General features: G+C 35.2%; 1 protein-coding gene and 1 pseudogene across 1 annotated transcript; one reads left to right on the top strand and one right to left on the bottom strand.

Annotated features, from left to right (window-relative positions):
- Nucleotides 1-329: 329 nt before the first annotated feature.
- LOC120117273 (protein QUIRKY) lies at nt 330-3,951 on the bottom strand. The gene has a single exon (XM_039137569.1). The coding sequence runs from the start codon at nt 3,800-3,802 to the stop codon at nt 623-625; it is 3,180 nt and encodes a 1,059-aa protein (XP_038993500.1). The 5' UTR covers nt 3,803-3,951; the 3' UTR covers nt 330-622.
- A 7,073-nt stretch (nt 3,952-11,024) lies between these two features.
- LOC120117272 lies at nt 11,025-12,462 on the top strand (annotated as a pseudogene).
- The last annotated feature ends 6,411 nt before the right edge of the window (nt 12,463-18,873 follow it).

Genomic DNA, 18,873 nt, shown 5'->3' with positions numbered 1-18,873 from the left:
GAATTTATAAAGTAAAAGATTTAATGAATTTGACATCTGATTCTATTATTTAATAATGAAAATATTTTGAGTATGCACGCCAAGGCCTAGCCCTAAATGTCAAAATTGTTTTGAAAATTAAAGTTGGTAAAAGCTGCCAATTGCCAACCAGACATCTTGACTTGAACTACAACAACAATCAACAATCTGACGACATAAGCCATTATGGGTTATGTTTGAAATGGATTCTGCAATCCCACTACATTAACACACAGGAAGCATAAAATGAAGTGGATATAGGGTTTTTATGTGTTCAAAAAAAGAAAACAATTTCAATGTAGGCTTTACAATAATCAATCTCCCCACTTTCTTTCTCTTATTCCAAGTCTCCCATGGTCGGTCAATCAATTGCAGTACCCCATCCCCCCCAAAAAAAATAGAAAGATGTAATGACCACTGGGCAGTGGCCACTTTCTTCCCTTTTTCACTCCTTACAATGTTATATAGGTTTAGGGGGACAACATTTTCAACATACACAGCTGTTTATGATGTTTTTCACCCTCTTTTCCCCACTTTTATCTTAAAATTCGGTAATAATAATAGTTATTATATATGTGTCTACTCTTCTTCTTCTTCTTCAACTCTACATTAATCGATCTGATAAACTCGGAAGCCTTCGGAAAAAGTTCAAGCTAGCCGGCGGCATTGGGTCTCTAAACATAGGGTGCCTTAAATAATAAAAACCTAATGCCACTGCCACCATTTTTGGTGGCACCACATAAAGTATCAAAGTGATGGCTAAACACACCCCAATGAACAACTTTGTAGCCCTTGGGTCCCTCCAACTCACCAAGGCTTGAACCCTTTCCCCTTGGGTAGCAAAATCTCCCAATACCGTTTGAACCCTTCCTGCTAATATTCTCAACCTATCATATCTGGCTCTAATTATCTCCGGTGGCTTTGAACTCGGTATAGTGTCGAATTCCTCGTCGATTTCGTCAGGATCCACTGTTTCAGCTTGGGACAACCTTATATCCATGCCTGCTGGAATATTGGGTCTAAACCTATAATACCAAACTCCAATCAAAACAACATATAAGAACCCAGTTGGCATAACCAAGTCAGGGTACCAAACGAGCACCAAATATAGAACATGGACCAACACTGTGGTAACCGGGTTTTTCCACCTCCGGATATTATCCAACCATTTAGCCAACCCGACTGCCCATGCCAGAACCGCCACGATCCGAAACCAATTTGCCTTACTCTTTCTCATGCTCCATGTATGAGAATCTGCATCCAGCATGTACTTCACCACCTCCTGCCCGAGCGGCGGCTCTGACCTCGCTAGCCATTGTGCAACCATCTTCGTCGCGGCTCCGCGTAATGCCTCCTGTTGAGCCACCCCTAGTGGGCGGAGATAATGCATTCTCGGAAGCAATGGCTGCCCGTAAGCCGCACATGTGTCCGGTAACAATGACGGACACGCAAAGCGAACCGCCAACTCGATTTCACCCATTTTCTTTAACCCCATTCTGGTTAAAATCAAGAGTGGATAGGAATTGGTGTACACTCTGTTGCTCTCCAACATGGATATACGTATTCGGATCTTACCGATTCGGGAGTCGGGTTTATCTTCTGCCATGTCAGCAAACATTCGCCAGTTGTCGAAGACCCCAACAGTTAGGACGGTGCAAGGGTCGTAGACTTGCCACGTGTATTGTTCGTTCCACCGTGGATCGAAGCTGTCGGTGACTGTCCGAGTGCGGACCCACTTTTTCCCGTATTTGGCGATGCAGTAAGCATCGGTGGAGCCTTTGCCTCCGCCTTTGGTTTTCATGGGGAGCAAGCCGCGAGCGCCAAGGATCCCCAGCTCCAAAATCCCAATAGCCGGTTTCCACAGCTGCTTAGCCGTGGGCCTGAAGTCGCTGCACACGTGCGCCGCTTCATCCAGTACGTGGTAACCACCTTCCAAGCAGAGCCGCAGGTGAATTCTCCCGCAGTAGGGTCCACCACCCCCACCCCCACCCCCTTCCAACCCAAGCCATTTGGAGGCCACGCGCCGCTCATCTATCCGTTGCTCGATTGAGATCAAAGGGATCATGACGTGGCCGAGAAGGATCACGTCCTTGTTCGTACGATCTTCCACCAACAGAATCAACGAATCTTCAAGAGGTTCGCCGGCGACGAATATCAAATCCTCGTTCCATAGCACCGACATGCTATGATTGTTCATGTTTCCTCTCCTTGACCGCACTGATTGAAATCCCAGCTGCGCTTTGACTCGAATTTCAGGCACCGTTAAAGGAGGCAGATTCGGAGGAATTTGAAGATCCTGAGCCTCGATAACAGTCAATCTCAAGTACCAGAGCTTGGGAGATTGATAAACTTTTGATCGACTGTGCGCCACGGACGGTGCGTCGGAACTCCTCGCTTCAGGAAAAGCGTCGTCGTTTTGAGTGCCGATCCAAACAGCTAGTTGAATATCACCGGAAACGCTGCTGGAATTTTGATCAATGGCACCGCTTTCGAGTCGGTACCATTGCGGTGCTAAAGGACTATCTGGTGGCTCTCGTACTGGAACATCAGAAAGATCGAAACAAACGCCGCCAAGAAAATTTTCCGTCGGAGCGTCCCAAACAGAGATTTCAAGCGTTGCGTTAGCTGATTCTTGTTTATTGTAACCTAAAGCGAACACCTCGCGCCACTCTGGCGAGTCGGTTGGCTCACCTGGACGGTAAATCGCCGGGTCCGATTTGATGAAATGGTTGGAGGTACGGACTTTAACATAAGGGGAATCATTTGGAGCCAATCTACGCGCTTTAACAATTTTAACAAACAAATATTGCATCGGCTCAACTAGATCGTATGGATGGATCCTGTCGGCGCCACAGACTCCAGAAGCGGCGGCGTTGTCACCTTGAGTTTTGTTGCCCGCTATTTCTCTAGGTGAATAATCTCCATTTGGTCTCTTCAAAATACTAACTCTCTCGCCTCTGCTACTCTGCATCTTTCTCACTTCTGGCACTGGAAAATGCTCCTCAGGAACCGGAAGTCCCTGCGCCATATGCGGTTGGACAGGCATGGAAGTTGGCTCCGCAGGGGGAGGTAGCTCATCGTGAACATGAACAACGTCCGGTGGAGATTCCTCGGCGACCATAACGGGCGGCGAAGGGTAACAACGGACAGTACCATGTCCACGAGAATAGCCATCAACTCCACGAGGATACTCTCTATGTGCACTAGGAACCTCAAATACCCTCCCTTCCTCCACAACAACAAGCCCGGGAGTAGGCTTTGCATCCTCGGTTTGCGGTGGCTGTTGCTGCGGTTGCTGCGCTGGTTCTTCCGGCGGAGGCTGATCTTCGACAATCTCATCGTAGTAATAAATTCTAAGCCCAATCTCACCTCTAATCCAACTAAACACGCTCTTCTTCTCCAATGGAAAATAAACCAATCCTTCCTCTCCTCGCTTGGCGAACTGGCTCCCATACAACTTGACCCTACCCAAAAAGTGATTCTTGCGGCCACTCCCATTCCCGAATTTCTTATCATTAAAAACCTCAATCTCTAGCTCTTCAACGACCATGTTATCCGGGTCGGAAACGATGAACTCCAACGCCTCGTTCCAAACGGGGTTAAGGTCCCTGTATTTGGTAGAAGTTCGCTTTTTTTGGCTATCGAAATCGGCAATGACATAAGGGCTGGAGCTTCCTTGGCCATCTTTGGGAAGAAGGTCACGAGCTTCGACCACTTCGACGATCACTTTGCGCACTGTATTGGGCGGTTGCGGTGGAAGTTGCTGCTGAGACGCTGCCGCCATTGTGGTGTTATTTTAACCGTGGCAAAAGTAATTACAAAAAGAAAGAATAGAATGGAAAAGGGGTGAGTTTTGTTGGGGCAAGTAAAGAACAAAGAAGAAGAAAAATGGGGATAATGGCAGAGAAAGCGTTGATTGCGGAGGCTGGTTGGTTTTCGGAGGGAATTGCTTTTAAGGTTCGTTTTTTCTCAATATATTTGTCTTTTACTTTATTTTATATTGATTGCTTTAATTTATTCTGACCGATCTAAATTGATTCGTGTTGATTTTAATAAATAAATTTTTTTATATATATAAAAACTGAACTTGGTTTATTTAAATGATATTTAATTATTTATCACTTAAATAAATTTGTTGTTTAAATATTTATTAATATGCGGTGGGCTTCTTTCTTATTTATTTATTTTATTTGAAGTTTAGATTCGAGAGAGAAAGAGAACATAGAGGAAGAAAGAGAGATGTTGCTGAGGCAGTGGGGAAATCATATTCCATTCTCTCTGCTGAAGCTTCTCGTCCTACCTTCACTCCTTTATATCAATTGAAGGGTAAGGTAAAGGTAACTTAAAACTATATAGATTTTATTTAAAACGCTTTTAACATATAATTATTTTTAAAATATTTTAGATGATTATACGGTTTATATAGATTTTTTTTAAATAACTAACAACGTACAAACACTCTATAAATATAATTGCTAGAACATATAATTTTTATGGGTAATAACCTTTTCTCATTTTTTTTAGTTATTGACAAAATCTTATACAAATATAACTGATTGAACTCATAAACTCTAAGAATAATAATATTTTATTTTAACATTAAAACCATTATAGCTGCAAGAAATAATGTAGTAACCGAAATACTAGGATGCTAATACAATTGATCCCCTTGGTTTGTAGTGAGATTTTATGATAGAAATAAGAAGATGATGATACAAGCACAACTGGGCATTTAGATGTGTATGGAAATGCAAGGCACATGATTCCACCTCCGAACCAGGGCCCCCCTCCTTTATGTTAAAGCAGTTGCATTTTGAATAAAGTTTATCCCCCTACAAAGCATCAACTTTATTTCCTCTTATTCTTTTTCTGTTTACCCTTTAACTTTTGTCTTACCATATCCATCTCACTTCTCAGATGCCCCTTGTGTTGTTGAAGCTGCTATATACCCTCTAAAGTTCACTTACCAAGATTTTATTCTCAAGGAAATAGACTCACCCAATTCATTATTTCTGGTATAATCCATTCTTTTAATCATTTATTTATGTGATTTGATCAACTTATGCAATGGATACAAGTGTCTTTATTTGTGTTTTATCTCTTTCGAATTTCGTTTCACACATCAGAGTTCTTGGAAAGTGTCTTCGGGTATTCAATAAGTCACAATCCTTTGACATGACCTTTAACAGACATCACATGATTTATCAAAGTTAAAATTAATTGACAGGTGATAACATCAATCAGACATGTCAGCTTACGAGTAGCTATAATAATTATGTGTCTAAGTATAAAACCTTTCGGTCAAGATTGAGGGAGAGGGAGAAGATATTCATTTCAACTTTTCATCCTCCCCTCCATGGGAAACATTGGAAATTTGATATCGACTAACCATCATATAACAATCGGTTGCTCTATCTAAATATGGAGTAAACCTTCAACAGTCGACACAACCCATATCTTCCATCTCATAAATAAGGTTTATAAAAGTGAGATTAAGCCGATGAATGTGACTCCTAAGGTTGAACAATCTTGTGCAATTGATAAATAGGAGTTTTTTAATCACTTGTTATGTAGGAAGCTCCATAAACAAATGTCAAACATTCCAACTTGGGACAATAGTTTACTCAGCTTTTGGCAGGCAATGTCGAAGAGGCATCTTCCTCCCTGATTATTTTCAAATGGGTATTCGGCCCTTTTTGAATTGGTGGACTGCTGATGGAATCAGATCCTATAGGATAAAAGTAGTTTTTCAAAGAGATGCTGCTTGAGTTTTGGATTATTATTATTTTTTGGTTAGGTTAATGGATTAGATCAACAAAAAGTGCTTGCAACGCATGGAAGAAGGGAATAGCCAATGAATTCAGGGATGATAATTTTGTCCGTAATTGATGGGTTTTGACCTGATCTAACTCGATTGGGTCGAATTTAAGAAAAATAGAGTTTAGGGTCGAGTTCGAGTGGAGGGTGGAAAACCTCCAACCGACCCAACTCGAGAGTAATAGAATAATTTTTTATATAAATTTATGGATAATTGTTGTAGTACCCCTCTATAATCCCCCTTTTTATAGTTTTATCAATTATGTCTTCATTTTATGTCGAGTCAGGTTTATACTCTAAAAAATTGAGTTGGGTTGAGTTCGGGTGGAGAGTATATATTTTTCGGGTAAGATCGGATCAAGTGGAAGATATATATTTTTCAGGCCTATTCAGATTATGGTTGAGTGTATATATTTTCAGTTCCGAACAAGTTGACCGAAAACCCAACCCTACTCTACCCGTTTTCATCACTAAATGAATTTGTGCTAATATCTCTCTGCACTATTTTGTATCACACACTTCTTTTTGTATCTAAAATTTGAGTGAGCTTTATATATATATATAAAAGATCATATCTATTTAAAAATTATCAATTATTTGATATGAACGCTCATATCCTTACATTGTACATGAATTTAAAACATCAAAGAATAATAATAATTTCTTAACCATTGAGTTCACTTGATTTGTGTACGTGAACTTTAAAATATCTTCAAGTGATTCCATTGACATGTTGGTCTCATTTATTGGAAGAAGTCGTATGATTAAGAGAAATAAAAAAAAAAGTTTAAAAGAATTAGCATTTTGTTAAAGTATCATTGTTCTACCACTGAGAATGAATTTCTTATTCTTCACTACAATGAAGAATCCATCATTTTAATAGTATACCACATAACTACTAGCAAATTAATGTAATTTATTTTTACATGAACACTAAGGCTTGGGTGAAAAAAATAAGAGGTCGAAAAGTGCAAATAAAATAAATTTTGGATAAATTATTGTTATGGTCAATCTTATTTTTATATTTGTATTTTTTTATTATCAATTTTTTTAAAATGTTACATTTCGATAATTTACGTTATCGATTTATTAAATTTTAATAAATTACCTTATCAATTGTTACATTTTCATCACCGAGTTGTTAAATTCTATAAATTAAATAAAGTGACACGTTAATAGAAAGGATTAATTTTTAATTTGACGCATAAACTTTAGATGAAATATTATTTTAACCACCAAACTTTAGATGAAATATCAATTTGACCTCTGAATCCAACCAAAGTATCCTTCCGATGGCCACCGCCATTGCCATCGGTCATCGTCAATCACCATCGACCGTCGTCAATCTCAACCATTGGACCCCATAATTTCTAGTTCACTCTTTTTTTACCTACTGAATGTGAATCTAATATTCGTTTTACTGAAAAATACATTGGACTTAACAAATCCAACCTAAAACTCTTCGACTCTGTTTAAAACTAAATTATAATAATACATTTATAACTAACATTCTTTTAAAAATAAGGATGTAAAAAATATTTTAATCTAGACCTGTTGAATGTAGGATAGATGAGAGGAATTTAATCTAAGCCTGGTAAATGTAGGATCAATTACTAACCACAAAGGCCAATCTAATGATTTGAAGCTTTTGGTTGCTTTGTAGCTTGATTAAATATGAAACGGCTGTTTAGGGATTAGAAATTTTGATAAATATTTATCAAAATAGCTTTTTAGCGGCATTTTTTATTCATTATAGCAACGTTTTTAATGCATCTATAATTGTTGGAAATTTGGTGCTAGTGTTTGAATTTAGTAGAGAAAAAAATTGAGTCTAGTAGGGTTTGATATCGGGAACGAGAGCTGTATTATCATTGTTGTTAAGCAACACAACATTGATCTCATGAACCGACGTAAGATTTTATGTTAGATTATAAATTTATAAAATTTTACGCGATATCGAACTTATAAAATCTTAGGGTGAGGAGAAACAAATTTTCAATAAAAAATATAAAGAAATTATCTAAAGTGTATATGAATTTGAAATTTTTAAGGACGACTGCCCTACTCATTCGTCCCTTGATCTATCCCTGATTATGGTGTCGTTGAATGATGAATGGAAGCGCGAGACACCTGCTGTTGTTTCCTTTGCCGACAAAAAAAGGGTTCATGGGCTTATGTGACGATGAATCCTAGGTCCACTATTTTGCTGGTTAAGAGATTGATTGGTAGGTCTGTGTTGCATCATTTGAGTCTGGACAAATTGATAGTAACTTCGATCATCTTTAAGGATAATATTTGGCTCTCAAGAGCTTAAATACTATGATTCAGGGACGGAATTAGAATTGAACTATAAGAGAATAAATTGTTTAACTTTAAAACGTTAATCTTCTTTATTTCTCATTTCATGACCAGTTAATACATCCACAAATCAAGGAAATCTAAACACACAAGGATTAAACTATAAACATACAATTTACCAAGTCTTCTGGTATACTTTATCATATCAAGTTATTATCAATTTACAACATTCCTATTCGATTTCAAAACAATTATTATCCAACTTCCATTTATCTTTTAAAACACACTTCATAATACATTTAGGGGTTCTAAATATGTCTTATAATTCAAGTCTAGGGTCTAACTGTAAATACATAACCTTTTTAGAAGGACTAAGAAGCACACACATTACAAATAGAATCTAAAACAATGGATTTCATACATTTAAGGGATTTGATTACAATAATTTAAAAGTTTGAGGGTTATTAACAACATGCATATTCTTGATTAAACATTTGCTCTTTCAAAATTATGAAGAAAAAAACAGTTTTTACATAAATTGACAAAATTATGCGTTTAGGACTAAATTATAAAAATATACAACTTATGATATTGATACCATAATATATGATATTGATATAGGACTAGCATAAGGTATAAAAATCAATTTAAGTTTAAAAAAGTTTAGGTATGGATACCTTATCGAGGATATTGATATCCTACAACTTGAATGTCCAAAATATGTAGTTTTATGAACTTTGAAAGTCTTGAAAGTCACAATCAATTCATACAATATTACATCTAACCATTTACACATTCTAATAATTTTTCTTATTAGAGCTTTCACCTATGCAATAATTAGAAGAGTTGTAGTCTCAAAAAAAGAAAATTATATTTGCTTATTGAAGAAATATCTTTATGGCCTAAAACAATCGTCTTAAAAGTGGTAAAAGATATTATTTATTCATGATTTTTTGTGATTCTAAAATAAATTATTTTAATAATTGTGTTTATTTCAAAAAGAGTAGTAATGACCTGTTGATATATTTATTCATTTATGTTGATGACATATTGATAATAGTCAATGATAAAAAAAAAGAGATAAAAACGTTAGATGTGAAAATTTTGAAACCAACAAAGAAGATACTCACGATAGAAATTTATAGAGATAGAAAAACATGTAAATTGTATCCAAGTCGAAAAGGATATATTAAGAAAGTTCTTTGCGAGTTTTATAGGTAGAGTGTTGAATCTGTTAGTACTCCTTTAGACACCCACTTCAGACTTTCATCATATTTATCTCCGCAATCAGATAATGAAATTAAATACATGGCACAAGTTTCATATTCTAGTACATTGGGATCTCTCACGTATGTTATGGTTTGATCACGCCCATACTCAGTGCATGCAATTAATAGGTACATAACGGATCCCGAAAAAACATTGAAAAATTGTCCAATGGATCTTCAAATACCTACGAGGTACTACTGATATTGGTTTACGGTTTGAAAGAACTGAGATAGAGTTATTAGGTATGTTGATTGTGATTTTACTGGAGATATTGATAGACGAATATCTCTCACATGTACATCTTCACTACACAATTAGTTGGAAAGTCGTTTTTTAGAATACAATTGCTTTATCAACCATTGATGTTGAGTATATGATGATTAGTGAGGCTTGCAAAGAAGTAATTCGGTTGAAGGGGTTCATTGGTGAACTTTCTGAAGACCTTCAAATTAGCACATTATTTTTTGATGGCTAGAATCTCATATTTCTTACAAATGATCGAAGTTTTATGAGAGGAAAAAATTGATATTCAGTATCATGATATTATTGCTCGAGGTACCATTATTGTAAGTAAAATTAGTACTCATGATAATCCTATAGATATGATGATTTTATTGAATTTGAGATTTTATATCAAACTCCTAGTACTTTCAGAATTTATATCAATATGGAAATTGTAAGAGTTTAACTCGAATTTGATGTGGCATATATTAATGAAGAAATAAAATTAGGATATAATTGAAGAAAGTAGGAAACCTATTTTCTTTTGTGTTGATTAATAGTAGAAAAATTATAGTAAATTTACACTAAACAAATTTCCTTTGTAATCAAGGTAATCATCTCTATAAATATATACTAAAGATTAGAGTTAGAAGTCAAGTTATTTTCTCCAAATCCTCTTATAATCAGATACTTTCCATATTAGTGGGGGGAAATTCTTTCACCCCTGATTTTATCGAAAGAAATTATAGTGTTATTTATGTTGCATTTGTTATTATTCTGTTTCTATTATAACATAATCAATAAATCTGATATCGATGATTATAAATAAATAAATAAAGTGAGGCACAAGTGTTGATGGTTCTCCCATTGTGTACCCCTTGCGTCAATCAAACTAGAGTGGGTCGCTGGCCTTGGCAGCCACATGAGAACTGAAAGTAACATCCACACACGTCAGGAGGCGACCGTTCCCGTCACAGTCTTACAGGTAAAATTTTAACAGAAGAGAAACCAAAACCTATAATCACAAAAAATCAACGGTAGGGGGCCATAAGGAATCCATGGGGTTTCACAGATAACCAATGAGACTTGAGGGATTAGGATGAAGTTCAAAGTTTCAGCCAATAACCACTGAGATAATCCCCAAGTTGAGGGGTTCCCCAAAAACAGGCTTTAATGTTTGAAAACGCCCCTTTTGCATGCCACCAAACCCAGCATGGGCTACATTCTCTCCCCAACACATAAACCAAAAGCGTTAACGGTTCATCACATTCAACAACTTACCCCTCCACCCCAAATAAATACCTGCAAGAAAGCGGCTAGTTCCAATGATCACATAAACCCCCCTTTGTAAAGCCACTTTTCTTTTTTTTTTCCATCTGTTGGGTTAGTAGGAGCTAGCTAGTTCCAATGATCACCGACAAGAAAGCGGCGAATGCCATGGGAGGCAAGACGGCTAGAGCATGTGACGGTTGTTTGCAGAAGCGTGCACGTTGGTATTGTGCGGCTGATGATGCCTTTCTTTGCCAGGGTTGCGACACTTCCGTCCACTCTGCTAATCTGTTAGCCAGCAGACATGAAAGGGTTAGGCTTGAAACTGCATCTTCTCGTGGTACTATTAATCAAGATGCTGCACCGGCATGGCACCGAGGTTTCACTCGGAAGTCGAGAACACCGAGGCAAAACAAGTCCATGTCGGGGCAACAGAAAGGTGAGGGGAAGGTGTTGGTTTGGAATCCTATTGATCCTCTTGTTCCTGAGGTTGGCAGTGAAGAAGGATCGATCGATGAGAACGAAGAGCAGCTGCTTTGTCGAGTCCCGGTATTCGATTCTTTTTCCGGAGAATTATGTCAAATTGTAACAAGTGATTGTGACGAAGTTGGTATGCTGAATGGAGACGGAAATTTAGTTGTGGAAGGTTATGAACATGACAGAACATGCGAGTTGGATGATGATTTGCGTAGTTTTTTAGCATTCGATTTGGATCTCGCCGAATTCGCTGCCGATGTTGAGAGCTTGCTAGGAGTTGGTCCTGACGACGATTATCGTGACATCAAAGGAATTGAATTTTCAGACTGCAGAAACGAAAATAGAAGCGAGTTATTTCATGAACACAAAATAATGAAAGTCAAGGAAGAAGGTAGAGCACCTTGTTTCTTTGAATCTGCTTTTGATGTTGGAAGAGCATCCTTAAACTTAAGTTTTGACTACGAAGAGAACAGAAGGAGATTCCGGTAACGGAGAGTATGACAACGAATTGTGTGAGTGAGGCCGAGACGACGAAGAAGAACAAGTTGCTGAGGCTGAACTATGAGTCAGTAATCAATGCTTGGACCATGCAACGCTCTCCTTGGACGACCGGAACCCGACCAGAACTCAACTCGGATGACTTCATGGTACAATTCAAAGCTCTAACAGATACTTGGCCAATGCCTAAACAATTTCAATCCATGTAGTAGTTGATTTATATATATGTTTAAATTAAGTATTTACAATCCATGTCACCTCAGGGCTCAAATCCTGGAGAGGAGAATCAGCTGAATGGAGGCATAGGAAGAACATTGTGGCAGGCAAGAGGAAATAACACAGACGGAGAACGCGAAGCGAGGGTATCGAGGTACCGAGAGAAGCGAAGAACGAGACTGTTTTCGAATAAGATAAGGTACGAAGTTCGGAAGCTAAATGCGGAGAAAAGGCCTAGAATGAAAGGCAGGTTTGTTAAGAGGAGCTCATTTGTGGGACTGGGGACTGATTTTCCTTACAGAAACTAATGGCAACAATTAAGAAGTGCCCTCAAAAGAAGTGGCAGGAAGAGTTGCTTAGCCAATACCCACAATGTATTGGCTAAGGCTTGATATTAATAGGGTAGTTCTTCAACTGTTGAACTACTAGACTTATATACTCTCTGGATTCAACTGTAGTACTAATATCTTCCTAACTTACAGTTGAAGCTCATGCTACCATGTTGATTAATGGAATAGGCTGTGTAAAGTAGTTAAGTTTCTGGTTTCTTTCCGATTTCTGCTTTCAAAAAATAATTTATTTTAGGCTTAATATAAAAATTTATATTAAACTATATTATTTTTCTCATTTAGGCGCCTAAACTATTTTTTGGTCATTCTAGGTGCTTAGTGTTTCCAACATTACACTTTTAGATGTATAGACCGTTACTATCGTTAAATTCTGTCGTTAAATGACATATGTCACCTTTATAAAATTTTATTTAAATTTTAAACATAAAATTATATTTTTTAAGGAAAAAGCCTAAAATTTTATAAAACTACAAAAGAGACCCAAAATATTTTAAAACTCTAAATTCAATCTCTTTACTATCGTTGGCCGCCACCAACGCCGTCAATCCCGAACACCCAATGACATGTGATCGAGCAACCACCCAAGAGTCAAAACCCCTTACTATCGCAGCCGGCCAAACACCCAACGGTCGTGTAAATGCAAGATTTCGTGATCACCTATTTTTGTACAATCTTTAATTTTCACTGCAATTAGAGGTTGGAGTAGGGGGTTTCGGTCGTTGGGTGTTCGGTTGGTCACACATCATTGAAATTTTGGTTGGTTAGTGGCGTTGGTGGTGTTCAACAATGACAAATGGATTGAAATTAGGATTTTGAAAGATTTTGGTTTTTTTTACAATTTCAGAAAAATGAGATTTTTTTAAAAAAATAATAATTTTAAGTGTTTAAATTTTTTATAAAGGTTACACATGTCATTTAACGGCCGTGATGGTCTAGACATCTAAAAGTGTAATGTTAAAGATGTTAGGATTAACAAAAAAATAATTTAAACACCAAAATAGGAAAAATGATATAATTTAAATACTTATTTTTATTTTTATATTAAACCTTTATTTTATAGTGATATTTTTAAAAATATGTATATACAATGCTAAAGTATCTTGTTTATGTATCATTAGTACCCATCAAGCTTCCCCTTGAAAAAGTAAGGGAAACCCTTGAAAAAGTAAGGGAAAGAAGAAAAATTAAAGCAAAAGTGGTGAAGACACTAGTTTTTTTCCATTTGGTTTTTTATTTTTATTATCATTATTATATTTATTTATTACTATTATTATTATTTTTTATTATATTACTTATTATTATTATTATTATTATTATTATTATTATTACTATAGGCCCAAATAGACTGGCCCAGTTACAAAAGCTCAATACCCGGAGGCCCGTTTTACACCCAGACTGGCCCAAACAGTACCATAAACCAGTTTAAGGTTTGTATCTTAGTCTCATCCGCCATCCACCAGCCACCGTTGGATCTGATGAGATCCAACGGTCCACAGACGCACCAGAAGGAACCCTAGGGTTATGATACCCTAGGGGCTACGCCGATCGCCGCTGCTCCACGTCTCAGCCAGATGCCATTCCATGCCCAGCCATTTCAACATGAATCAAAGGAGACCATCCACGTTATGGTTTTAGGGTGAGTCACCACTTTAGGTTTGGTGACTCACCGAGTGATGCTCTATTATCCGGTCTGAGACAAGCGTCGGTGATGGCTATAAAGGCATCAACCGAACCTGTGAGAAAAAAACAGAGAGCAAAAAAAGAGGAACACAACAACCAAACCACCAAAATATCGAAACAAAAATTAAAAGAAACCTTACAGAGGAAGCTGCGACGCCACCGGAGTTCCCGCGCTCCCATACGCGCCACCGTTAAAGTCGAAATACCGAAGGTATTTCTCTAGATCCACAAAAATCCCTAGCTTTTTAGGATAAACTAGGGTCGTATTTGGGTATAGATCTCTCGGATCTATCATTTGGGAAGCTTTTGTATTTTCCAGGCACTGGCGACGGTGGTCGGCGGTGGGGTTGGCGACAGCGTGTGGCTGCCGACTGGTGACCGGATTCCCTCCGGTGAGGGAATCCTATAGAGAAGGCAGAGAGAATTCCTTCTCTCGTTTTAGAGAGAAAGAGAGAAATAAGAAATGAAAAATGGCCTTAAGGCCGGTTTAGTTTAGGGTATAAATACCCTCCCTTGAACGACGTCGTTTAAGGGAGGGACCTTTGTATAATTTTACCTTTGGCTAAATTATTCCCACAGCCACTGTAATTTTGAAAACTTTCAATTTGATCCTTAAAGCATATCTTATTTATTATAATTTGGTATTTGAATTTCATTTTATTATATTTTAATCCTTAATATAAAATATATATATTTTAGGTTAAATAACCAACTTAGCCATTATATTTTTAATAATTAATATTTAATCCCGAAAGCATGTTTTAATTTATTTTAATTTGATATTCTAATTTGATATAAGTTTATTTTAGTCACTAAATTAATAAATTGGTAAAATAACATGTTTAGCCACTGTAATTTTAAATAAATAATTACGAATTAGGGTATTTAATTTTAAAATGTTATAATTTAGTCACTAATTTTAATACTTTCATTTATTTTTAATTACAAGTTTTATTACTTTTTATATTTTAGTACTATAGTTTTAATTTTATTTATTTTAATCACTGTTTAGTTATATTTTAAAATTTTATATATTTAATTCAATATTTTAATTATTATTATTTTATTTTAATTATATTAATATATATTATTTGTTTAAATTTATAAATTAATAATATTTATTTATTTTTAAATATTAAGAAAGGGTAGTCTTAAAACAACTAGATGTCCTATTCATGTATTTTAAAAATAATAAATATCATGCTTATAAAAAATATATTTACTTTAATTTTATATAAATTATTTTAATCATATTTTTAATATTTATTTTTTTAATACTAAGAAATGATTGTCTTAAAGCAATTAGAAGTCATTTTCTAATATTTTCATATAAATAAATATCATACTTTTATAAATTATATATATTAATTTATGTTATTGTTTAATTATTTTTAAAGAAACGTTTTATTAATATTTATTAATATTTTTAATATTAAGAAAGGGGCTATCTTAAAGTAACTAGAAGTCCTTTTCTGATATTCCTAAGTAAATAAATGTCTTATTTATAAAAATATAAAAAATATATATTTATAAATATTAATGCATTTTCTTAAAATTATTGTAATAAATTTGAAATAACAAAATTAGAAATTAAATATATTTTTGAATTCTTAAAATTCCAATAATAGAGATAATTTATAATTAATGAGTACCAATTTTGGTCGTTATAAGGGTGCTAATCCTTCCCTAAACGTAATCGACCACGAATAATTTTTTACTAAAATTTTTTTGTTATACGCAGATCAGTTTATCTTTTAAATTATGTTTTTAAACTATTTTAAAAGATTGTTTTTAGGTATTTTACTTACCTAACACAAAAAGTCAATGGCGACTCCTAAAATATTTTTTAATCAAAATCATTTATTTATTCATTTTATTTTTCCCGCCAAGTAAAAATTTGTGTCTGGGCAAAAACCGGTTGCGACAGCTTGGCGACTCCGCTGGGGACTAATCAAGCTTTAAAATCAATTATAAATTGTCTCTATTATTGGAAATTTAAAGAATTCAAAAATATATTTAATTCTTTTCTTTCAAAATTTTTATATACTTATGGTTTTCATAATATTTTTATATTCTTCTTTATTAATGTTTTTATTTTATTGTTAGATATTAGATTTCATTTTTTTATTTGTTTGTCAAAGGTTTGAATTTTCTCCTCACACACAACACTTGCATTGCATAACATAAGCTTTATAATTAAGGTTGTCCCTTTTAAGTGGGAGTGAAAGCGACGTCTTTGTGAGAATTTATTCTCTGTGTCAGGCCTAGCAAGTAGCTTTCGGGGTTCATATGCTCTATGTCTTCGTGAGAATTTATTCTCCGTGTCAGGCATAGAGAAATGTGTCCCCTCGAATTGAACTCGATCCGCTTAAGTCTATAGTGGACTAGGATTGAGGGTTTGACAGCCCAAGGGGGCATCAACAAGGACAATTCGGGTACCTTTACTCTTAAAACTGAAACTCTGCATATAGTAAACCCTAGAAACTCTTCCGATCTGAAATCATGCCGAAATTTTGTCTAAAATAGGTGTATACGAAGGAGAAATGAATTATAACTTTTTCCTTTTTATTTATTTATTTATTTATTTCTCTACTAAATTAATTGCATGTGAATTTAGATGATTTAAAGTATACTATGTAGAAAGCATGTTTAAATAGAAATATTTGGGTAGATATTAAATTAAATTTTTTCCTTCTTTATTATTTGAACTAATTGATTTCTTTTTATGTTTTCTTTTATTTTTGATGTTTGCATAGCCTCATATAGGATTAAAGGTATTGATCTGCGAGTTAATCGTCTCATTGGAAAACCTTCATCTATGGATAAAAAGTGTTCAAATCAAATAGTTTGAAACTCAGAAGTAAGACAGTGGGCTAAAGACTTACAAAGACAAGGGGGAGACAGTCTGTAGGATGATTATGTATCAGATCTAAAAATTTATGCTCAAGTTTCTCTAAAAAAGAATGATCTTCAAGATCTGTGATGCATTTGGGAGAGTTGGGATTCAAATAAAAAACTGCAGTTCTATTTGTCTTACGAGGACATCCCATATTTGCTCTATGTCGAAGTTGATGATGAATTGTTGCGAGCTCTGATTCAATTCTGGAATCCATGGTATAATTGCTTCACTTTCAATAAGGAGGACTTGGTTCCTACTATTGAAGAGTATACAACTTTGCTACATATAGAAGGGGCTTTGGAAAATTGAATTTATTCAAGGTCAAGCAAAACTCAACCTTTCCGAGTTAAATTAGCAAAGATTGCAGGAGTACGAGAGGAATGGATAGTGGCCCGTACAAAACAAAAAGGCGAGGGCGAAGGCATTTCCTGGACCAACATCAAAGAAATTATTCAGAGTCATCCAGATGATAAAGTACGATTTGATCTCTTTGCTCTAGGTATATATGGTATGGTCATCTTTGTAACACCCCTAACCCGTATCCAACCCGGATACAAATCCGAAGTGTCACATTGACTTTTCAAACATTTATTCGTATAAAATAGTGAGTAATTTTAAAAACTTTTGTAACATTTGACTTATTCAAAACATTTACAAAACTATTCAGAGCTTATACAATATATTCTTTTGATTACATGCCAACTAGAACTTTATATACGAAAATATATATTATTCGCCTCTCTTCTGATCTGACATTCGGTAAGGAGAACTGACCTGTCTTGTTCCTCTTTACTTCTCTTTTCGCTTTCCAAACCTACGTGTGAAACAATCACACGCTAAGTCGATGACTTAGTGAGGCATATAAAACATATAATATTTCATATAACATAAAGCATACATGAACATATATCATCATTAAGAAACATATATAACATCATATGGTTCATGTAACACATTTCAAACCACTTACTTTTGATAACCATTTATAAACCCATAGTATACATATCACATTCAGTATATTTGTTTAATCTCTTTATTAGCCCATGTACACTAGTGAGAACTTAAGGTATGTGAGTACATTGAGGTTTTGCACACATATGCTGTCACCACAGCTCATATAAATGTCCCGAAGGACCTATCCAGAGGTCATAAAGATCCTCGGTAACTGTCTATAGGTTCCGATGAACCTAGGTAAATTGTCCATATGTTCCTTAGAACATAGGTATACTGTCCATATGTCTCGAAAGACATAGGTAATTCTGTCCATATGTTCCGTAGAACATAGGTATACTGTCCATATGTCTCGAAAAACATAGGTAATTCTGTCCATATGTTCCGTAGAACATAGGTATACCCTCGACTCCTGGCATGCCAACTATACCCCTAGCTCTCATATCACATAACATGGGCATTATCATTTATAACATTTCATATCACTTGTTATTTCTCTTCTATCACATACCACATGTATGTGTAACCATATATCTCATATCATATCACATGTATCACAAGTGCATGTATTCACGTAGATCATTTCATATGACTTACACCATTTCTCATAACATATATCACATCACATATGTTCATGGGTATATCCCATAGCATATAAAATAACATATAAACTTATATATGTATTCATGTGTATACTTTCATTTAGCCTATATATCAATATCATATAACTTATCTCATAACTTATTTGATATTCATATATATTCTCATTTTATAACTTATATTACCTATGCATATAACTTTATGACTTATTAACAAGTACTCAATTAATGTTCCTATATGGTTCCATCTTTATCATATCACCTATGAACTATTCTTATATTACCCTATATCAACCATACTTTGTTTATC

The sequence above is a fragment of the Hibiscus syriacus genome, unplaced genomic scaffold (genome assembly GCF_006381635.1).
Source record: "Hibiscus syriacus cultivar Baekdansim isolate YM2019G1 unplaced genomic scaffold, ASM638163v2 tig00110319_pilon, whole genome shotgun sequence".
Taxonomy (NCBI): domain Eukaryota; kingdom Viridiplantae; phylum Streptophyta; class Magnoliopsida; order Malvales; family Malvaceae; genus Hibiscus; species Hibiscus syriacus.
Note: the sequence above shows the minus strand (reverse complement) of the source record. Positions and strands in the feature narration are given on the sequence as shown.